At 37.7% G+C, this 24,550-nt stretch overlaps 2 protein-coding genes across 2 annotated transcripts in view; both read left to right on the top strand.

Moving 5' to 3' along the window:
- Window positions 1–8,031, top strand: part of LOC130092549 (peroxisomal succinyl-coenzyme A thioesterase-like) — a 29,936-nt gene extending 21,905 nt beyond the window's left edge. The window contains exons 10-11 of the mRNA XM_056260445.1: window positions 7,216–7,357; window positions 7,527–8,031. Of these exons, the coding sequence (XP_056116420.1) occupies window positions 7,216–7,357; window positions 7,527–7,678 (294 nt within the window). The 3' untranslated portion in view covers window positions 7,679–8,031. The remainder of the gene's footprint in view (window positions 1–7,215; window positions 7,358–7,526) is intronic.
- A 10,957-nt stretch (window positions 8,032–18,988) lies between these two features.
- The window catches only part of LOC130092547 (acyl-coenzyme A thioesterase 5-like), a 9,576-nt gene continuing 4,014 nt past the window's right edge, over window positions 18,989–24,550 (top strand). Inside the window, exons 1-9 of the mRNA XM_056260443.1 lie at window positions 18,989–19,047; window positions 19,749–19,951; window positions 20,728–20,827; window positions 21,101–21,291; window positions 21,993–22,156; window positions 22,329–22,448; window positions 22,537–22,619; window positions 22,967–23,060; window positions 23,175–23,255. Coding sequence (XP_056116418.1) covers window positions 19,031–19,047; window positions 19,749–19,951; window positions 20,728–20,827; window positions 21,101–21,291; window positions 21,993–22,156; window positions 22,329–22,448; window positions 22,537–22,619; window positions 22,967–23,060; window positions 23,175–23,255 — 1,053 coding nt within the window. The 5' untranslated portion in view covers window positions 18,989–19,030. The remainder of the gene's footprint in view (window positions 19,048–19,748; window positions 19,952–20,727; window positions 20,828–21,100; window positions 21,292–21,992; window positions 22,157–22,328; window positions 22,449–22,536; window positions 22,620–22,966; window positions 23,061–23,174; window positions 23,256–24,550) is intronic.

The raw sequence follows: 24,550 nt of genomic DNA, 5'->3' as shown, positions 1-24,550 counted from the left end.
TGCTTCACCGTGCCGAACGCCCAAACACGAGATGCAGCTATTGTGGCCATCTGCTGGCGCCAGGGAACGACAGCATCCAGAAACGCACAAGCGGAATGACATTTTGAAAAGACGCAGGGTCCGCTTGTGTTGCTCTTTTAGTAAAATAAAAAAAGGAAATTGCTCTCACAGTGCTGAGGCGCCCTGGGGTAGCCACTGTGTGGACACACACACACACACACACACAAACAATAGTGCTGTGAGAACAGCAGTTGAGAGCTGCACTGCTCGCGGCCACCGCTGATCGCGCCGTCACACCAACACTGGAACAGAGAGATCTTCCTTGAAGTCTTCAAAGGCGTTGAATCTTAGACATCAGTCACAGGAAACTCGCGCTCCGAAATGAAAGACGGTGGGTGCTCGCGCCCGCTTCCTGTTTTATACCCGCGCTGCGGGGCGGGGGCGCGTGACGCGTTCACGCACGCCAACGTTCATTGGCTTGTTCTTAGATACTCGAAGTTGATAGGGCTCCCTGAAGTGATCCCCTAACGTCGTCACGTCGACGTCACGTCGAGCGTGAGCGACTGAAGGGGAACTACTATTAATTATCTTAATTAGTAGATAATTAATAGTAGTTATTCAGGAGGTATGACAGAATTCATTAGTTCAAGAAAATTGGTTCAAGAAAAATAACTAATAAATAACAAATGAACAGTCATACAAAACTACATTGAGCTGTAACCTTTCTTATTCACTAATGTTATTAATAGAAGTAGCAATTTTAACAAATACATATCATGTTAAAGTTAAAGGACAAGTTCGGTATTTTACATTTTCAGCCCTGTTTTAAGATCGTTTCTGATGAAATAGAACAGTTAAGACTGAAATTTGGACACATGCTGCTGGCCCGAGAATCTTCGGTTTCTGTGGTTGTGAAAATTCTTCACAAAGAACACAAAGAATGGTCTTTCTCAGCTGCCATAGTTGCAACTCTTGCGTCATCAGAACGCATGACGTTCAACGCATCACCGTTTCTGTTTAAAAAAACGTTGTTCAACGTTTTGTCGGGGCTGAACGCAGCCCTGCCATTTCGTGGCAGTCAATCAGTATCGTCCAAAGTAGTAGCAACCAATCACATGTAACTGGAAGTCAAGTGACAGCGGCCAATGGTCAATGGTGGCGCCGGCGATAAGAACAGTTTAAAACTTTTTAAAACTTTCTAGCTAGGCTTTTCAAGCCAACTTAAAGTTTGTCTACGAACTTTACCATCTAGTTCAGGATTGTGGCCTATCATTCTGATTTCAGAACAACATATACAAAGCATGTTTCAACAGTTACAGCTGCTTCATTAAACAAAGACAGAATGAATTAAAGTAGTACAAATGTAAAACTGAACTTAAATGATAGCAAAATATGATTTTAAATAAAGGTAATCGATTGGACAAAGTTCTTTTTTTCTTCTTCTTTTACAGGACTTTCATTATTTAAGTTTAAATGTTGTATATTTAACAGCCTACGTATTAAGAATATATTTTAAAAATATACAATATGATTAGCCTACATAGGCATTTCTTTCTGTATGTATATATTTAATCATTTAACAAACATGTACACTCATTCATAAATTATATTTATACACGTAAAAAGTCATAATGTATATATTATATTTATAATTTTAATAGGCTATATATTATATTTCGCTGCGTGTCATCCGCACCAATAAAAAAAAATATATATATATATAACAAATTATTTAGCCTTTGTTGCTTCAAAGGAAAAGAATGCCTTTTGGAATTCACCTTAAAGGACTACAATAAAACGAGGTTGATCGCGAATTAAAGCGTTCTCTATCTGCTGCTCACTCGCATTCGTTTCTAGCTGGCATGAACGCGTTTTGTCAACAGTTCAGGTTTGTTGGCCAGAATGTTGACAATCATAGGCTACACACTGCTCAAACATTTTAAACCTGGATTGAACACTCCAATTGATTTTATGAAAAACCTTTAAATACGTTAGCTAAAATATTTATAATTTAATTAAGATAGGGCCTATTTGGACAGAGATTTATCCTGAAAGGAATTTAGCTTTTCCCTGTTCTCATTATTTAAGTTTAATAAATGGGTATATTTAATAAATATATAATATGATTACATAGGCATTTCTTTCTGAATAGATTTCATTATTTAACAAACATGTACACTCATTCATAAATTATATTTATACAGATACAAATTCATAATTTCAAGTGTAGCTTACTGTTTGTTTTTTTGTATTAGGCTATGTCTATATGATCTTCGTTACTTGATTTATATTTGATAAACCGTTTTTAATCAAATAATGTAAAATACTTACAAATAGAAGTATTTTATTTAAATAAGTACAAACAATTTATATTGATATAATAACTTATTTGCCTGGCTAAAAGTGGCATCCACCTCCGACTTCCGGTTATTATAGCGGCAGCTGACGTCAGCTGCAAGTGGCAGCTACTTCCTGCTGCCAGCTGACCTTTTTTTCGCTGAACCCCCTCTCAGGAATTACCTAGAACCTGAAACAGTATTCTAAAGTGAAAATATAGGGAACCCATTAGTAATTAATAAAGAATAACCACATACTTCTGACTCAAATCAAACTTACTGTAAAAAAAACCCACTATGAATGTAATGTACATTATGATAAGTTTTGCTAATGAAATAAAAAGTTATTTGCAGATCAATATATCCTATAGGTAAATGTCTGCATTTATCTTTCTTATTAGGGCTGAAGAATGACTAAAACTGGAGAAAAAAATCAGTGCTTTTTACTTTTCAAGTACACTGTTAACCCTTGCTGTAAAAAAGGCCATATTTTGACAATATCATACCATTTTCCATTAAAACAGTAATATAACGTAGAAAACAAAAATAGCCTACAGGAATATACTGTAAATTAACAGTGCTCAAAATAGACACTCAGAGGCTGTTTTCACAATCATTCACCCTCATTAGTTCTCTAATATAGTCCACTTGACAGAGTGAATGAAAAGAAGTGAGTGAATTGAGACACTGATGAACACCTGATAAGCAGAATCACTGAATGACAGAGAAACAAGAACAGAAAAAAGACAAACACAAGAACTACAACTGACTTCCAGCCACACAGAGTGTGAAAACCGTTTACAAACCAGTTTAACATTATTTATTTCATATGTGTACTAAAGTTCTTGTTGAGAATTAACAGATATTTAGTTGTTGATGTTTTATTGAAAATAATAAAGTTTGTAGTCACTATAATAGTGGTCAGTATTTGCTTTAGTTAGGCTCTTGACCCTTGACTTTATAACATTAGTTTTTCTCTAGCTGCTTTAAATGTGAGTTTATAAAACACATTTGTTAAGGCAAGAAAAAGCCAAGAGGAAGATGATCAGGTGTTTTTGACCGTTGAGATGATGACATAATCATCCTGGTTATTCAGAATATAAGCTTTGAATTTATGGGTATTTAATAATTATCATATACACTCACCTAGGATTATTAGGAACACCATACTAATACTGTTTTTGACCCCCTTTCACCTTCAGAACTGCCTTAAGTCTACGTGGCATTGATTCAACAAGGTGCTGAAAGCATTCTTTAGAAATGTTGGCCCATATTGATAGGATAGCATCTTGCAGTTGATGGAGATTTGTGGGATGCACATCCAGGGCACGAAGCTCCCGTTCTATCACATCCCAAATATGCTCTATTGTGTTGAGATCTGGTGACTGTGGGGGCCATTTTAGTACAGTGAACTCATTGTCATGTTCAAGAAACCAATTTGAAATGATTCGAGCTTTGTGACATGGTGCATTATCCTGCAGGAAGTAGCCATCAGAGGATGGGTACATGGTGGCCATAAAGGGATGGACATGGTCAGAAACAATGCTCAGGTAGGCCGTGGCATTTAAACGATGCCCAATTGGCACTAAGGGGCCTAAAGTGTGCCAAGAAAACATCCCCCACACCATTACACCACCACCACCAGCCTGCACAGTGGTAACAAGGCATGATGGGTCCATGTTCTCATTCTGTTTACGCCAAATTCTGACTCTACCATCTGAATGTCTCAACAGAAATCGAGACTAATCAGAACAGGCAACATTTTTCCAGTCTTCAACTGTCCAATTTTGGTGAGCTCTTGCAAATTGTAGCCTCTTTTTCCTATTTGTAGTGGAGATGAGTGGTACCCGGTGGGGTCTTCTGCTGTTGTAGCCCATCCGCCTCAAGGTTGTGCGTGTTGTGGCTTCACAAATGCTTTGCTGCATACCTCGGTTGTAACGAGTGGTTATTTCAGTCAAAGTTGCTCTTCTATCAGCTTGAATCTGTCGGCCCATTCTCCTCTGACCTCTAGCATCAACAAGGCATTTTCGCCCACAGGACTGCCGCATACTGGATGTTTTTCCCTTTTCACACCATTCTTTGTAAACCCTAGAAATGGTTGTGCGTGAAAATCCCAGAAACTGAGCAGATTGTGAAATACTCAGACCGGTCCGTCTGGCACCAACAACCATGCCACGCTCAAAATTGCTTAAATCACCTTTCTTTCCCATTCTGACATTCAGTTTGGAGTTCAGGAGATTGTCTTGACCAGGACCACACCCCAAATGCATTGAAGCAACTGCCATGTGATTGGTTGATTAGATAATTGCATTAATGAGAAATTGAACAGGTGTTCCTAATAATCCTTTAGGTGAGTGTATCTGTTAAGCTACTACATAAAAACAATATTTCTGTAATCAGTTATTTTGAAGGATATTGAAATAGTATAGTGCATTAAAACATTTTGAACTCCTGCTTGACTTAGACACACACAGACATCAACAATCAGCATATTAATCTCAACAATGGTGACAATCAAAAGTTTAATGTTGCAATGCATGTTGGGTTCCAGAATAGTATACAGCTCTGAATGAGATCAGTGAATGAACAAGCTATATGATGCTTTTGTCATTATAATCAATATAACCAGAATCATTCACAAACCATGTGTGAGCACATGTGTGGCTTGCAAAAACACAGTTCAAGCTGCAAGAGATAAACTAATGTTAAAAAATCAAAAGTCCAGAACCCAACTAAAGCAAACACTGATCTCTATAATGGTAACTTTGAACCAAACATTTTCAATTAAACATCTTAATAACAACTTCTCTAGATCTATGACATAAATAAAGTCATACTGGTTAATAATAAGTGTAATAATGTGTAATAGCTGGAAGTCAGTTGTAGTTTTTGTGTTTCTCTATTTTCTATTCTTGTGTTCCTCTTTCCTTCAGTGATTCTGCTTGTTAACAGCAGGTGTTCATCACTAATGCTCAACAATCACTTTCATAGTCACTTAATTATCTCACTGCGACACTGTCAATGTTACTTTTTACTCTTTGTAGTGTGGATTTTCCTGTGGGGTTGAAATGGTTAACAGTGTAATATTAAAAAACACACCCACGAAATGTATTTTAACAGTTATAAACTGTAAGATTTATAACAGGTATCCTGGCAACACTGTTGCCTATAGTTCACTGTAACTTAATTATCTCACTGCGACACTGTCAATGTTACTTTTTACTCTTTGTTGTGTGGATTTTCCTGTAGGGTTGAAAGGGTTAAGAGTGTAATATTAAAAAACACACCCACGAAATGTATTTTAACAGTAATAAACTGTAATACTTATAACAGGTATATACTGGCAACACTGTTGCCAGTAATTCACTGTAAAATGTTGTTTTTTTTGGGTCACCATTGTGCTGAAGAATAGAGCTTGTGCTTCAGTCCAGGAGAAGATCTACTAACATTGATGATATGCTGCATGTTGCTTTATTTAACAGGTGGTGACTGTAGTTGTGGTTGAGTGGAAATCTCTTTATTTACAATATTTTTTTAGTGGCTTCAAAATAAATAAGTTCACACTAATACTTTGCTTACATTATTAATGCATTATACATTATACAAGTTAATGCATTTAAATGAGAGTTGGTCAATTTAAGGCAGTCGGTTTCTGCAAGTGAAATTAGTTAACTCAAGTTTTAATTTAGTGCATTTTTACAATAGCATGCTGTAGATTACGGTAAAGAACTGTACAATTAACAGTACATTACTGGCATTTTACTGTAAAAAAAACCTGGAAAGGTCTAACAGTGTACTTTAAAAATGAATTACCTTTGTACTTTTACTAAGGTAATTTTGAAAATGAATAGGCCTAATTATAATTTTACTGGAGTAATATTTTATGTGGTATCTGTACTTTTACTCAAGTACTTGATTTGTGTACTTCATTCACCACTCCACTGCTAAAATAAAACGGATTATTGTAGTAACTACTGTGTATGACTGTTGTTCATTAGTAGTTACTTCATAGTTATTTTTCTTTAACCATAATTAATAGTAGTTTTAGTAGTAGGTTTAGTGCAGGATGCCGAAGACAAGGACACGGGTACTTGAATGCAGTTAGTTTATTAATAAACTTTCAGGAACATACAGGAACAAAGGAAAACACTTCAGGACTTCAAAGCACACTACCATACATCGACGACGACCAAGAAACACTGAGGGAAAACACAGGGCTTAAATGAACTGGGGTTAATGGGAAAATTAACAAGACACAGGTGTTGGGAATTTCTAATTAAACAGACAGGGAAAAACTAACAGGACTAAAGCAAAATCACAAAGACAGGGGGAAACAAGATCACAACACAGAACAGAACACATTAACAATGTAACAGTATGACAGAATTCATTAGTTATTGATTAACTAACTGATACTTAACACAATCATAAAATTATATTACATACTGATTAGTTAACACATCTTCCTTGGTAGTTAACAGTAGTGACTTAAGTGTTAATAAAGAATTACCTATTAGTTCTTCAGTAATTCCTTATTAGTTATGCAGTAAGAAAGAAACAGTATTCTAAAGTGTTACCGCAGAAACAAGCAGAAACAAGCAGAAACAAGCGATAAAAGCATTGCTTATGCACAAGTAAAATAATGTGATCATCAAACATTAAAAATGTTTGGCCATGAAAAATGTGTGAAAGTGATAAAAAATGCTGGCGCTGGCTGGCAACTTAAAAAAAACGATGGCAGGGAAAAAATAAAAGGCATTTCAAACCCCTTTTGTACCCTTTATGAAATGGAAAATGAAAAATGTACTAAATATTAATTTATTAAAAAAGCTTTCATTCAAATTGTCTGACATGATTTGGATCCCTGATATTTACCCAGATTGAGAGGATGATGGAGAAAGCAGGAAGTCGGCGCTTGTTGGAAGTCCTGACGTATCCCGGGGCTGGTCATCTTATTGAACCACCATACTCACCTCACTTTCGTGCAACTAAATTCAACCTATATTTGACAAAACAGAAAGGTAGGTATGTAAGTAGGTATGTAGGTAAGTAACTAATAGGTATGCATGCATAATCAATTGTCTAATTTTCATATTTGATTTTTTTTATTGGCTTAATGCCAGTTCTAGATTTTATTTGTGATTGTGTGTGTGTGTTTTACATCTGTTTTACATGGTGTTGTTGTTGCAGTTCTCGCTCTATGGGGTGGACAAACCCAATCACATGCCTACGCACAAGAGGACGCATGGAATAAGATATTAGCATTTCTGAGGGAGCACCTCTGCTTCAATGAAACACTGCATTATAGAAAAACATCTAGCTGTGCCATTTCAGCTGAGTAACTTAATTTTAAGTTAACCCCTTTATATCTAACCGTTTTAAATCTTTTTTTTTTTTTTTTTATTGATGACATGATGATAGATGTTCTATTGATGGCCAGCTTAAGGATAAATGGTTCTGATTTTTAGTTCATTTTCAAATGAGTTTATGGAGAGATGCTTTTCTTTTTAAGATTGTATGGTTTTGTTTGTGTGCACTTTCTTCTATGTGGACTGACACAAACCTAGATGAACAATCAGCAGAAAGCAGATACGCACAATACATCACCCAGTGTATATGTTACTGTGACCATTTAGCCAAATATTTAATGTATTTAGGGCTTCAAAAACGAATCAATAAATATTAATAAGAAAAATGTTTATTAATTGTTTAAAGCTGCAGTCTTTCCTCTTTGTCGCCATCTCTGTTCGAAATCTGCAATTGCAGTTATTCGCGGAATTATCAACTTTATGTGAGTTGTACCTCGACACGGCACAGCGCGGGTGAACACGATGCTTGAGGAGAGTGTGCAGCTGTCAATCACCGCGCCGGTGTCGATACTGTCATTCAGAATCACAGATTATTCTTTTTGGAAGTATGACCAACATGAGCATTTTCACCGGGAAAATGTCGTCTGAACAAGTAAGACACATCCATTTTTGTTCTGGTTCTGACATTGCAGTAAATCGCGCTGATTAAATCTAACAATTGCTTATCATATCACGCAAAACCGTGCAAATTATACTTTGTTCTCAAATTGTTAATGTGAACAACGTCAGCATTGCGTGACTACATGTAATGTTCTTCCGATATGTATCCTTGTTTTCGCATGGGTCCGGTTGCAGTCTCTTTTTTTTCTGTAGCCACTCCGAAGTCCGAACGAAGTCTTTTGCATTTTACAGCGGGTGAATCTCTAGTTGTCACTGGTGATTGTCGTTTGAACCTTTTTGAATCCGCCATCATATTGATAAGTTTAATTTTATCAAGTGCTGTGAGAAAAGGCTATAAATCTCCACCTCCAAAATTTTCACGCAATATAGCCTACTAGCCGAGACTCCTTCTTAATGTGTACAGATGTGACGTAATGACGTAATGACGCAAAGACATGCTCGAATCTCCAGCGGAAACCCACCAGTACCACTGGAATTAAAAACATTATTACAAGCTTACCGCTTTGAATCGAGCTAAGGCAAGCAGATAGTTTTGAACACTGCCTGGTTATGTATTTTCTCAAATATGTATCTTGGATCATTTTTAACACCAAAAAAGCTACGGACTGCAGCTTTAATAATAAAAAAATAATAAATGCAATAGATTATTAAAATAATCAACAACATTTAGCATTTAATCGTTTAGCAAATAATCACATTTGCATGCTGTGCACAGAAAACATTTGCCAGCCACATTACTTTACAGTCGTGTAGCGAGTTTAGGACTGTCGCTAGCGGAGCGAAGATTCTTGGGGCCCTCTGGGATTTTAATATACATTATCATATATAGACTACACACGATTACAGTTGGAAAAAGATGCAAGCTTGATTTTCGAATGCCCAATCACACGTCATATCTGTAATTAAAGGAAATAAAGTCAGGCTACTAAATGGAAGGTGTCAGAGTAGCTCAAAGACAAGCAAAACAATAGTGACTGTAATAAAACTGCTTGGCTTTTCAAAAATACATTTAGTTTGCATAGCATCGCATTTGCTGTGTATTGACCAAGTTCACAAAACAATGTTTATGTAGGTAACAACATAGATATACGTAGATGCCACATTCGACTGCTCCAGACACGTCAATGTGTCTGCCATCTTGGAACAGTCTCCACATCTTCAGGGGCGTGGTCTCCACATCGGTAAGGAGCAATGTGTCTCACTTCCTCCGCACCAAAGTGATGAATTTACTGGCAAAAGGGGCTATACCTCTTGAAGGGCGTGGTTCAGATGCTTGAGGTCGAGGATGGGCCTGAGGCCACCAGACTTCTTTGGCACGGGGAAGTAGCGGCTGTAGAAGCTGTTCTTCCGACCCACAGCGAGTCAGGCTTTTACAGCCGCTACTTCCTCGTGCCAAAGAAGTCTGGTGGCCTCAGGCCCATCCTTGACCTCAAGCATCTCAACCAAGGCCTTATGAAGCCGCCGTTCAAGATGTTAACATTAAAACAAATCTTATCGCAAGTGTGCCCGGGGGATTGGTTTTTCTCAGTGGATCTGCCTACTTTCATATCCAGATAGCCTCCCATCACAGACTGTTTTTGAGATTCGCGTTCTAAGTGGTGGCTTACCAGTATACAGTCCTTCCAGTCGGACTGGCTAGGAGCGGCATTATATGGGATTATATGGACTAACTTAAGTTATGTTCCTAAAATCTTCTTTTGTGTTTATCTGAAGAGAGTAAGTCATATACATTGTGGATGCCATGAAGGTGATTAAATGATGAGAGAATTTTCATTTTTGGATGAACAATCCCTAGGATCAAAGGAGAGCTTTACTTTATCCAATCAGAGAATGTTCTTAAAGTCTGAAATGATGCTAGGATGTATCAAGGTTGTTAAAGTTGTTCATCTACAAAATGTGGTTTTAATATGCAAATTCAATATTTTCGAAAGTAAAATGAGTTGTCGCAGTGTTACACTAATGATGGTTTTAATGATTTATGTGACACAAGGGATGTAATGTGCAGGTGGTCTTGTGATACACTTACTATACCCATAAAATAATTGTATTTTTTGAGAGCAGTAAATGGAATATAGTATGTGGTGTAAATGTAATACAATTTTGAAAATGTAATAAAATGTACAAATGATGAATGAATTTGTGTGTTCCTTCTACCTCTTATGGTGCCTGTGCTTTTGTTTTGTTTGTTTGTTTGCTTGGAAGCCAGTGATTATAGTTTATAAAGTTATAAATATGGATATTTTTCCTACAAAAATGCATCACTTCGCTTCAGAAGGCCTTTATTAACCCCTTGGAGTCATATGGATTACTTTAATGATGAATGGATGTGCTTTTTTGGGCTTCAAAATTTAAGGTACCATTCACTGCTATTATAAAGCTTGGAAGAGGCAGGATATTTTTTAATAAAGCCTAACTCCGAATGTGTTTGGCTTAAAGAAAAAAAGTCATATACACCTAGGATGGCTTGAGGGTGAGTAAATTATGGGATAATTTTCATTTCTGGGTGAACTAACCTGTAATGACTTTCCAAAGCCATTGTCGTTGATAATAAGAATAAGCAAGTTTAGAACGCGTACAAACAGAGTCCATGCAGACGGATGTACATGCAAACAAATGTCTTTCTTTATTACTTGTGCTCCATTAAACATGGTCTCAAAACTTCTTGTGGCCTTTCCTTGTTCACACATACACACAAAACCATACCTTGTAAACACTGCATTAAAATCCTAAGAAGGGATCATTGAGGGTCGTGTTCGACTGTGGAGCAGCATATAAAGGAACATCACTAAATAGTCAATGGGTATAGGCCCTAACCTTACCAATTCTTTGGTAGGTGTACTGATGAGATTCAGGCAAGAACCAGTAGCCTTCATGGCTGACATTGAAGCAATGTTCCATCAAGTTAAAGTGGCTGAGGAAGAGGTAGATTTTCTTCATTTCTTGTGGTGGCCTGATGGAGAATTGACTAGAGAGCCCATTACATTTAGGATGACAGTTCATCTTTTCGGAGCCATGTCTTCTCCAAGCTGTGCTCGTTACGCCTCGAAACAGACCGTAAAGGACAATCAAGCAGACTTTCCAGCAGAGGTAATTGAAACCATCAACAATAACTTTTATGTATGACTGTCTGAAGAGCGTCTCTTCTGAGGAAGTGGCCATCTCTATGGTTAAAAATCTCACTGTTCTCTGTCAAAAGGGAGGTTTGCATTTAACAAAATGGATCAGCAACAGTCGCAAAGTGTTGCAGCCAGTTTCTGAGGAACAGCGAGTTTAGAATATACAGCAGCTAGATCTGGATTGTCCTAAAAAGTTCTGTCTCAGGTTTGGATCCTGTGTTGCATGATGGACTGTTGCTAGTGGGAGGAAGTATTGGATTACAAACGCCAACTCCGTTGCAAGAAAAATAATTTCCAAGCGTGTCACCTGTAGACGTTATATGGGGGAAGTTGGGTGGCAGACCTTCCAGTGGAAAGGATCACCCCTATTACGTTTGAGTGGATTTTCTTTGCCCATTGAAGTGAAAAAAGGACGGAGTAAAGTGAATCGTTATTAGGGGTCTAACGATACCCTCATGTCGCGATTCGATACATATCACGATACTGAACTCACGATACGATATTATTGCGATACTCCAAGACATTTGGTAAAAGGTTAACAAAAAATGTACTGTTGATTAAAATGCTAAATTTGGTGTTACATTGAAAATGAATAGGCTTGAACTTGGTGCTGGTAACCCAATGCACGGGACAGTGGTGACACCAGAATAAAAATATTCATGATTCTGAAGCTGAAAATACAGAATTATATTAGATGTTTGGTACGTTCAGTAAAAGTTCAAACTAAAAGTAACATCTTAAAACGTCCAATTAACAAGCTTTGTCTTTTATTAGAAGCAGACTAAAATAGGGCATTCAACATTTTAAGTGTTTGAATTTACTGTCACCTACATACATTTGTACAAAACTTGAATTGGTATGGCTCCATTTTGTATGAATTTGTCATTGTTATGTCAATATGTCATAATCCATTAAGGGGCCGGTGTGTAGGAGCTATTTGTTGTATGGCAAAGTTTTTGTTGTCCACTGAGGGGCGCTGTGACTGAGTATAATTAGAGCACCTGAGCTAAAAGTGTGTGCGTTGGTAATTAGGAAGCACACAGATTTTGACTTTTGTAATTACTTTCCAAAGCCGGTGTCGTTGATAATAAGAATAAGCAAGTTTAGAACGCGTACAAACAGAGTCCATGCAGACGGATGTAGGTGCAAACAAATGTCTTTCTTTATTACTTGTGCTCCATTAAATATGGTCTCGTCTCAAAAGTTCTTGTGGTCTTTCCTTGTTCACACGTACACACAAAACCATACCTTGTAAACACTGCATAGCACCTTGTGTGCTACTCTGTAGTGCGGTCAAAAACGGTGTGCTTCCCATTTCCCAATAGCCTACGTGCACAATAGAAATTCCGGTTAACTTCCGTGTCTTGAGTGTGCGGTCGACTACTTCCGTGTAGGTCGTGTTGTTGTAGTGGAGATTTTTCGGAGTCGCTAGTTTTGAGTGGACATAGAAAAAGACATGAGCGGATTTCAGGAGAGGCGGTTGGCGTGTATCAACACGTGAAAAAGACCGCACTCCATTGTTGTGTACCCCTGTGTGCAAATTCGTCCAAGTACAACGGTACTATAAGCTTTCATAGCTTTCCGGTGGATGTGTCGGTGAGAGTCGAATGGATGGTAAGAGTACGGCGGGACGACTTCACCCCAAGCAAGACGAGTCGTGTTTGCAGCAGGCATTTCCAAAAGCACGATTTTGTTAACAACCCGGGAAAATTGAGAAAGTTGAAGAAAGGGGCCATTCCTGCTCTTTTTTCCTGGAATAATTTTCAAATACCGGCACCGAGGGCGAGCGTGTGGGAGCGGAGACCCAGATCGGATAGCCCTCCTCATGTCCATGACATTGACTCAGAAGAAGAGATGGAGGTGGCAACCCTGGCACCAGATCATGATTACTGTATTACTCCTACAACAGCAATGGTCGCAGATAAGTTCGCTGAGGAAAACGACACTTCGCCAGAAGTAAAGGAGCTCGAACAACAAATTCAGGCTCTCCAGCTGCAGAGTTGTTTTGGACTGAAGCGCTTTGCAGGATCAGATGAGGACATCCGATTTTATACCAGGTAAGTCATAATTAAGGTGTTTTGAATTGCAGGAAGCTGATGTCTTGTACCATATTAACAGTGATGGACAAAAAATCACGCAAGTCATGTACTTTAGTGAAAGTAAAGATGGCCTACTACACATGTAAAATGTTGCTCCACATAAAAGTCCACCATACAAGAGGAGTATTTTCCTTCAAGTGTACATCGAACATCAAAAGTAATGTAATTTATGACTAACATAATGATATGATCAGGCCCAAACTTGTGCTACCTACAGCACTCAGTCAGATGCGTAGACACAACCTTTCATTGTCTTTTTTTTTCATGTAAAAGAAATATAGTAAGTAGAGTAATCATAAAGATAATTGATCATGTGTAACTAAACTAGTCTAACATGACTAACAACAATGTTATTTTTGTGTATTTTGTTTAAAAGATTCCATTCTTATGACCACCTAATGGCATTCTGGAGGCTCATCGAACCAGCAACATCAAGGATGATCCATGTGACAAGTGTGGCAAGAGAAGCAGCAGCCTCTGTGGCAGAGAAGACAACACCGAACAGATCAACTAAGTTGCTGCCCATAGATGAGTTATTTCTTTTTCTAAATTATCTATCAACCGGATGCACACAGAGAGAGCTTGGCCACCAATTTAACATCCATCGGACAACAGCCAGCAGGATCATCACAACCTGGGCCAACTTTCTTTACTGTGTTCTTTGCTGTGTGTATCTGGATGACACCTGAAGAAATCACAGCCAACCTACCCCCTGAGTTCAAGGAATATGCAGACACTCCGGTCATTGTTGACTGCACAGAACTGCGGTGCCAAAAAAGTGAGGATCACTTGTGCTACAGAGTGAGGTGTACTCACACTACAAATCACACTGTACCTTCAAGGCCATGATTGAAAGTAAGAAAGAAAAGTAAGTTTAATATATATTTACTTATCTCAAAATCTGAATGTTCTCCACCACTGGCAGGCATGTTGGATTTAGGTCAGGCTGACTAATTGATCACAAAAAAATTTGAAGCAAATCATGTGACCAGCATACTCAAGACAGACCAGGCTGTCATAAGTGATAAAAGAATTTGATGAAAAAATCGTTCTTATGCCCCAAAAAAGACAATAAAAACGATGTATCTCGTGAGACACGTTGCCTGTTTTAGGGTTAAACTTCCAAATATTAGGATAAATGTTAAGTTTCTTAAGGATTACAGAGTGACCATACAGTGATCTGTAAGTGGGGCTGCTGTAATTTTACAATTTTGTAATCAGAGACAATTTTACACAAGAAATAAGCCAATAATCTAATCTTGAACATTGACCATTTCCTGAGGGGTTAAACCATGTATACTGAAAGCTGTTTGGATACCCTCCAGTAATCAACAACATTTACAGTTTTACAGAAATTCAGTATAGTATCATTATATACAGAATGTGAAGCTCTCTGGTGTCTCCAATCTAGCCATGAATCAGGGACAATATTAAAGTCACCACCTATTATCACATTTTCTGCATTACATTATACTTAACCGATTTTAAAAGTTTCTCAAACATTTCTCTATTAGCCCCTTTGCTATAATAACCATAAATACAGAGTAATATGTAACATTTATCGTGTATTTTTTCTACTATCATTAGCCAATGGCCTTCTGTATCCCCTTCGTGAAAAATAACAGAGCCTTCAAAATCTGTTCAATAATACCATCACTCCAGCTGAATGCGAAGATCCATGTGCAAACCAGGCTAAATCGCCCCACTGAACTTTCCAAAATCTTTCATCATTTAAAACACAAAACACAGTTCACTTTTTGTTCCTTGCAAAATAATAAAAAAATAGCTTTCCGCTTAACACTGTTTTTTAACCCCCTAGCATTTAAAGATAGAAAAGAAATGGACATAAATTAACGTATTACTATCTCAGCCCTTAGCACACACTCAACTTTAAACGCAGGAGTGAACATGTTGTCCTTATTACTCTACAAAACCATAACAGCTAGAACAAACAGTTCTACTTTAGTTAACCTCTTAAACAGTTTTTTTTTTTCAGATAAATTCCATCTGTCCTTATGTGATTGCAGCAATCTTGAATACATTAACGTGAGACTACATATTACCTTGAGAGCATCAGTTACGGGTCAACTCTAAGTCCATCAATCAGTGCATAGCCTTCTTTTAGGAACGCTCTCTTCCCTTTGTTCCTTGCTCCTTGGACTTTTGGCCACAACTTAGCACGAGCTTCGCGATCTTCCTTTGAAAAGTCTTCTTTGAAATGAATGTTCATATCTTTACACACTCTTGCCTCTCTTGATTTTTTCCACACTTCATCACGCACAGTTCGCATCGCAAACTGAATGATCACTGGTCTGGGTAACTTGTTGGTAGCAGCGTCGTTTCTTCTTCCTAACCGATGCACTATCCACCCAGTGCCGGAGCTTCTCCACGGACCACGGAATCACCCTGGTAAGAATTCCAATCACCGTTTCTCTTGTTTCTTCATTTTCCTTTTCTGGAAGACCGATCGGTCTGAGATCCCATTGTCTCTTGTATCTAGCATGCTCTAAACACTGCTGCCTCAGTGAGATGTTCTCGTTCCTCAAGTCTGCTACTTCTTTTTTCAGTTCGCCGATATCTTCTTTATTTTCTTTAACTGCATATTTGCATTTTCCTCCATTGTTTTTTCAATTTTTTTCAATCATTGATCTTGTTCGTCGAATCTCTTAAAGGAGAACTCCGGCGCAAAATGAACCTTTGGTCTAATTACACATTGTTACCTAGTCAATCGTTATCTGAGATTTGTTTTCATGATTATCGAATGTAAATAGTTTTATCTCTAAAAACAGTTTAGCCTATAAAGCTAGTATAACGCTAGTATATTGGGCATGGAGTAATGACAAATAAAAATCGCTTGTTAATACCACTAACAAGGCTCAAAATAGCCCCACACTAACACGGTAGCATAATGAGGGTCCCTACCTTCAAACCGAAGCATTGAGAACTTTGTCTCAATGCTTCGGTGGAGCTGCGTCTCAGCTCCACCCCCTGTAGGATGCGAGGGAAGGCTGCAAGGAAAAAAAATGAGGACGGAGGAATTGAATGAAAGCTTTTTTATACATTGGAATACTTGATCACTCGCGCGTCACTTCACTGCGTCATCAGCAGTGCTCAAAGGATCTGCCCTTATGTTGTTAAAGTTTGTTTATTTAAGAAATTAATAATAAATAATAATAAAGCAAGATACCTTGTTGAAATATGTGAGTTGTGTGGTTTATGTAAACTACAAAAGTAAAGTAAAAATTTAAATGATTGTGACAGATGTGAAGGGGGAGGAGAATTGATACGTGCGTCATGTTTAGTCGATAAAACTCTTCCGCAAAGGGTACACCTGTGTATCCTCGCTCATAGCTCCTCTGGAAGCCTCCTCACTCCTCAATCCTCGCCTCCTCGCAGTGCAATTAGAGAATTGAGATGTCCTTCAAGATGGCTGAGCTCGATCGGTTTCCGGGTCATAGAATGGAGGACGGAGGATCGAGGAGACGAGGAGGGATATTGAGAAGCACCCTGTATGTATAAAATATCTTCTTATTAAACTGTCTGGACAAAGTTCTCAATGCTTCGGTTTGAAGGTAGGGACCCTCATTATGCTACCGTGCTAGTGTGGGGCTATTTTGAGCCTTGTTGGTGGTATTAACAAGCGATTTTTATTTGTCATTACTCTATGCCCAATATATAGCGTTATACTAGCTTTATAGGCTAGACTGTTTTTAGAGATAAAACTATTTACATTCGATAATCATGAAAACAAATCTCAGATAACGGTTGACTAGGTAACAATGTGTAATTAGACCAAAGGTTCATTTTGCGCCAGAGTTCTCCTTTAATTAGAGTTTGAATTGCATCGAAGATCACTTCATTTGTTATCCCGTCGGTTTGTTTAATTTTGTCTTTTTCCTTTGCTCTCATTTTCTTAGGATTCGGGCTGGGCAGTAGCCTGACTACGTCAGACTTCGTACTTCCGCTCAATTTCATTTCGCTTCTGTGAAGCAAAGCGAAGTAGCAGAGTTTGGTATTACCAGGCTAGCTGGGCAGAGGTGTATGGTCACATCTTGTTTTGGCAGTTTCTGTCATCATATCTTTGATTTCTTCTTCATCACATGCCTCCGCCATTGAAGTTGTAGTCATGATCCACGGTATCTGCTTGATTGGTGTTAACCATCGTAAATGGGGGGTTTTTTCCTTCCTTTTTTTTTCAGAGGTAAGTTTTAGGACGTTTTCAATCTAATTTTCCTCAGAGCCTGCATAAGTGTGACCCCTCACTCCGCCATCTTGGAATTCCCCAACCCTAGTTACATGCACGTAGCCCATTACCAACGCACACAAGCTAGGCCTAGGCACCGGCGCTCTATTTATACTCAAAGTCATAGCGCCACTCAGAGGACAACAAAAACTTTGCCATAGAACAAATGGCTCAAAGTTAGCTTACCCTTTAACCCAGATTTTCGCTTCTTCTTCTTTTCTCTTTTTTTTTAATAAAATAAAATAAAAACAACTTGATCTTACCTAGTAGCTATATTAAACATTACATATTCCTTTAAGCAATTAATTTTTATACATTACTTTTTTTTAAAAAGCCACCCAAGTATTTTGTCCACCTGCACTGCACAACAAATTTCCCCAGTAAGCATTATTCAAACAAAAAAATAGCGCAATTGAGCCCAATCTGGCATCCCTGCAGTTGATGCTTTGTTTGCGTCTGGAGACTCGACGGACGCTGGACGGAAACATAGAAAAACTGGACTGGTACAGGAATACACGTGGAGTGGAATGGCATTCTTGTGGTATGGAACTGGACGTCTCATGTTGTCATTTAATAATGTGCAGATTATTCCAATGATAGGCTATAGACGTGTTTTCTTTATTGCCACAATGTGTTGGTGGAGCTGGTTACAGTTATAGGGATGTGTCTCCCCCCTTCAACATGCTAAACTACGATTTTAGAATTTATCTAAGTAAAAAGTAGTTAAATAGAAAACATATGCCCTCTAAAAGAGTTCTAAACGACCTTTGGTGATGTAACGTTAAGCGCATAAACATCTGTGTCAAAGGTAACATTTCGTCATCAGCATTAACGTTAGCCCACGAGCTGCTCTCACTCAACCAGGGATTTGGACGACAGTCTGATAACTAAGTTAGATATATTCCATCTATATTCGTATTATTAACACGTATTTTCCTTGAGGTAAGATTGATATAATTTGGATTAAACCACTTCCGGGTGGGTCTCACTAAAACACCACCGAGCACAACTTCAGCTCATGTAGCATGCCACAATTTTTGATGGTGTGAACTGTCTGTGGGTTTCCTTTGTGACCGTAACATTGACAGTAACATGTTGTGAAGTTTTCGGGACCATCGCTGCCATTTATCATGTTTTGTATGTTGTTTATGTTTATTTCAGACATTATTTTTGTAAGCTGTTCGGATCATCTGACACTGATCACAGAAGAAACACCTGATCTGATCTTATCGGACTATACAGTATCATGTTGGCACCTGTTAGGTACAGACATTTCCTCAGGCAAAACCATAAATTAACGTGGTAACGTTACCTACTTTTTGCCGACAGTTTATTAACAGCTTATGGCATGCAATATTGCTGTGGGAAATATAAAATTACCATGATGTGGTGAGCTATCAAAGTTAATATAATTTACTTACTTTAACATTATTCCAATTTCTTTCTTTTTTTTTAATCAAGTGAGACATTTCCTTTCCATGACAATAAATGGTGACCGAATATGTTAAGTTTAAAAAAACGATGGAAAAGCACCACAGAGCTATTATAAAAGTGGTCAGGACATTGAAAGCAGTGAGAAGAAACTGAGATCTCTTTTAAATATGCACACACATACTCATGTACACACAGACATGCACACACACTCAATAAAGATCTGCGACACACACACATGCACATGATTAATGACTAAACATTGGGCACTAAAGTCACTTTAAGGAGATGCAGCTGCTCAAATGTGTTGCAATGTTTTTGTACTGCTTTTACTTGATATTTATTTAATGATTATGAGTATTGCTCTTAGTTTTTCTTATTTAATTACAGGGAGAAGTCAAATAGAGTTTCATTGTACCTGTGTATAATGACAATAAATATTATTCCATTCTACTCCACACAACAATGCAGTTTAATAGAGAATACATGACATTGTTCAGACACTTTTCAATGTCTCATTTAATTCTGTTTAGGACTGTGGGCACTGAGAAAGGGACATGTCCACTGCTCTCTGTCCAGCCCTGTCGAGGGCTGTTGGACGAGAAGTTTCAGATTCTCATAATGAATTTACTGCCAAATCAAGAGGTGACGATATACTGTCTACATCAATCAGAAGACAAGGACTTCTGGGAGGCGTTTGGACACTACATCAGTGATGAACACGGAATAGTGACAGGTGTGTGGGACAGTCTGTTGCATAACCGCTAGAAAAGTTACCACAGGAAACAGAGTCCTTACACTACCATACCAAAGTTTGGGGTCAGTGAGATTTTTTTAAATGTTTTTGATAGAAGTCTTATTAAGGGTACCAAGGCTTCATTTATATGATCAAAAATATAGTAAAACAGTAATATTATGAAATATTACTATTTAAAATAACTCTTTTCTATTTTAAAATGTAATTTATTCCTGTGATGGATAAAGCAGATTATTTCAACAACCATTATTTCAGTCAGTGTCACATGGTCCTTTAGAAATCACTCTAATATGCTGATTTTCTGCTCAAGAAACATTTATTATTATCAATTGAAAACGAGTGTGCTGCTGCTTAATATTTTTGTGGAAACCATGATACATTTTTCATAAATATAATTTTTTTATAACAATTTAAAAGTCTTTACTATAAAACATATATATATATATATATATATATATATATATATATATATATATATATATATATATATATATATATATATATATATATATATGTTTGTGTGTGTGTGTTTACCACAGTGAATTGTTGTAAGGGAGATAATAAACAGAAATCCTCAACCTGGCCAAATGGTAATCTGGCTGATCTAACTACCTAAACTACCTTGGATCATAATAAATAACCTTCTTTGACCAACTAAAGACAATATGAAGCTAGCTTGGCATAAAAATATACAATCACGATCACATTGTTGCAGTGTGCATTTATGACATGATGTGTATCTTGTTGAAATGCAGTGGCAAAAGATAAAAGTTTGGGCGGCACCTATGAAGGCACAGAGCAGATGGGGTTGATATGGAGCATGAGACCCGTACCAGGAAGTCGATCTGGACTCAGGTAACCCCTAAACCTACCCTACACCCTAATCTGGTTTGGGGAAAAAAATCACACATCCACTACGTATTGGATTTAATCCAGCATGTCATCGCGATACAGGCTGCATTGAGGACATTTGACTTAGACTAGCAAAATCTCAAGGTGTGGTTATTGTGGTTTCTCTGGTTTTTTTTCTGCCAACTGAATCAAAAATTGTGAAATGTTCGTCTTATTTAAAGTTATCACTTTCTCATGTATTCTATTAATCTTTCCTTCCGGTCCCTTTCATTCAAGGTTGCGTAAGACAAATGTTCTTACACCGATGGTGATTCACATTTCAGTATACAGTGGACATCTATCTGAAAGATTTAGCGAGAAAACACCCCTGGCGACGAGCGTCACAGAACGCTGGTACGTTGCACCCGGTGTTCAGAGGGTGAACATCAGGGAGAAAGGAGTACGAGGAACTTTATTTCTTCCTCCAGGTATACACAAAAGGATGAAATGCTCATTATAGATTAAAAATACAATTCAGACAGTGATTTAAATCCACCTTTTCTATGATACCAAGCAGAGTCCTGCACGGGTCCTTTTTGATAAACCCGCACCCGCAGTAATTAACAGAACACCCGACCCAATATCCAACTGAAACACTAATTTTAGTCCGTACCCGACCCGCCCCGTTTGACATAAAAACCGCGACCCGAACCGCACCCGCATTAAATCTCCCACATGAGGTAGACAAAATTATTTTCTCATGTAGCCAATGCAATTAATGAAACATTGCATTAAACAACAAGTAAAATACTAGAACAAAGAATGTTTTATTAGGCCTATTTAACTGTAAGCTTAAAGCTAGTAAATATTTAGTAGATTCACTCTGCATTTATCGCGGTTGTCTCTTCTGAAACTCGGCAGTGTTTACCTGGCCGCTGGTCCTCTTTGTAGCACCACAAAAAATAGGCTAAATTGTGAATATATTAAATACAAAAAGCGCGCTCCCTTTAATATAATTAAAATTTCGACCTTGTGATTAATTGCAGTCTTGTATTCAGATCTGCCTTCATCCAATTAACAACCGATGTATAGAACATGGGCAATATGGAAGAAAAGATCTGTCGCTACTTTCTTTAAATCACAACGTTAAATTAAATTGCTTGTAAATAACTCGCGGTGTGTTTTTCAGGCCCTGGGCCGTACCCAGGAGTGCTGGACCTGTGGGGAGGAGGTGGTGGTTTGGTCGAGTATCGTTCTGCCCTGCTTGCATCTCATGGCTTTGCATCCATGGCACTTGAGTACCTCGCTCCAGAAGAGCTGAAAACAGTTGATGTTGATGTGTCGTACTTTGAGGTAATTCAGAATTTTTGGCTGTCTCCGAATGTTGACCAAATTTGACGTGACATCCTTGCTGATCTGCAATTGTCATCAGACTTTGTCTTTTAATTTGTTCCCCGTGCATTGCGCTTGTTTCCAGATTAACTCAATATATCCCACTTACTTTGTATATATATTATTCCTGTAGAAAGCATACCAGATTTTACAAAATCATCCAAAGATACAGAAGGACAATCTGGCAATGCTTGGGCTATCTTTTGGAAGTGCCATCACATTCAGTATGGCGGCCTACTCAAAAGTCATCAAGGTTCGCTTGACCTGCATACACGAATGTACAGTTATCTACATTTTAAATGCAGCTTTTCATTATTTAATATCCGTTTACTGTCTTGTAGCCCCAGTGCTGTGTGTGTATCAGTGGAAGTCATGTGGTTCCTATTGATAAATCTCTTTTTGAAGTCTTTGAGGAGATAAACAAGTGAGTGGATTAAACATTAATTCACAAGACTGAGCCTCATCTAATGCAATAGTAGCAATATATTCTTTATTTCTCTCCATATTTAATTATATTGTGAATTAAAAAAAAAGTCAGGAACTGGCAAGGGATTTCCTGATTTGAAATACAAAAAAAAAACACATTATAACTTAGTAAAAAAACTGAATGTGGATATTTGACCTCTTCTGCACACAATTAATAATTAATTTTGTCTTCCTGTCAAGCTAATTTAACAACTGCCAGAGGACCTTAAGAAGCCCGGTCATGTGACATCCTACAATTTGGGAAATAGAATTGGATGTTTCTGTAACAAATGATGTTTATTGCAGGCATATGAACAGGGTACGTATGAATGAGGAGAACCAGGTAATACAGAGAGACATCATATTGCCGATTCCCTTAGACCCGGCTCTCAAAGTAGACGTGAGTACGACTTTGACATTTCTTTGTTCGTATATACAGTTTGTTCGCATATAATTATTATAATTACTATTATTTGTAATGCCAGTCCTCTGTTTTTTTTTTAAATGCACAAAGGTTGGGAGAATAAAGTGTCCTCTTCTGTTGGTGAATGGTGGTGATGATCAGAACTGGGCTTCTGTTGAATCTGCTGCAGATGTGAGTTATTTATATTTAATTTTGTCCAAACATGATACCTCAAAAGGACAGCTAATGTAAGACAATATTAACCCTCTGGGGACCAGAAACGCGCCCGCGCGTTTTGCCGTTTTTTTTTCACATAGCAGAAAAATAGACTTAAAATACTCTGTTGATTTTGATCGTACATATAAGTGTTATACATCAATCGATCCTGTTAATTGTCTATTATTTTTCTGTATACTCACAATAAAAACAAAGTTTTGTGCTTTTTGTCAAATAAAGAAAAATAAACATGATGCGAGTTTTGCCTTCTCTCTGTCAGTGCAGTCCATTCTGAAACACGTCCGAAAAATTAACTCTAACTCTGCAAATACTTGTCATACAGGCACGAGAGGTTTTTCTTTATGAAGCTTGAATTCTCTTCTTTTTAATGATGTAATTTATATAAAAAACAAATATTCTCAGTTTATGTAATCTGTATGAAAAGAGAGTGCTGTCAGATTTTTTTTCCCCAGCTCATTACACTTCATTACGCGTTAATCTGACACGCCCACGGAGGACGCGCGCTATTCAAACGCAAATGTCGAGGCAAGCCATGACAATGCCCACATCAGCCGTTCCACCGCGGCGGTAAAATGTGGGGTGTATTTGCTGCCTTTTACCGCCAAGAGGCGCTACAATCATAGACTCTGAAAAGTGTTTGTTTATTCTCTCTAATGCGTAATCTGCTGCCGCACCGCACTGATTCAGAGCGTTTGAAAGCTGGTAGCAGATGAATTCAACAAGTGAAACGTAGTTAAAATAATTCATAATCACAATACTGAAATTAGGCTACTGAAATGAAATTGAATAAATAATGAAAAAGTAAAACATTGCAATAAAAACAGTCACAGACGTATAGACGATAGCTCAGTGGTTAACGCAACAACACGAGCTTCGAGGAGCTTCAATCGACTCGGATCGAATCTCAATGTAGCATACATGTTGTTAACCGATGTTGCCCTACAGCGTTTATGTTTAACCTTCTTGATGCTTAAATAGCTAACTGTTTATAACTGTTTACTTATTTAAAGTCAAGAGTTTTGTTTAATTATTATTACAACATAAATTTGCTACATTCCTGGAACCGCAGCCGCTGCACAAAGGACAAAAACTGATGAAGGAAGATTGTCAGCCGATTGCATCAGAAAATGAAAATGAAGAAGCTCGTCTTTAGTCTGCTAAATTATTGTGTAATGTAAAAGAACACTAAAATTACTTAAGTTTGAAACCAAGTTCGAACATTTCAAGGTTTAAATAAAGTGTCGGGACAG

The sequence above is a fragment of the Rhinichthys klamathensis genome, unplaced genomic scaffold, assembly GCF_029890125.1.
Source record: "Rhinichthys klamathensis goyatoka isolate OS25496 unplaced genomic scaffold, OSU_Roscu_1.1 h1tg000176l_1, whole genome shotgun sequence".
NCBI lineage: Eukaryota > Metazoa > Chordata > Actinopteri > Cypriniformes > Leuciscidae > Rhinichthys > Rhinichthys klamathensis.
The sequence above is the reverse complement of the archived record's forward strand: the minus strand, read 5'-3'. Positions and strand labels throughout refer to the sequence as shown.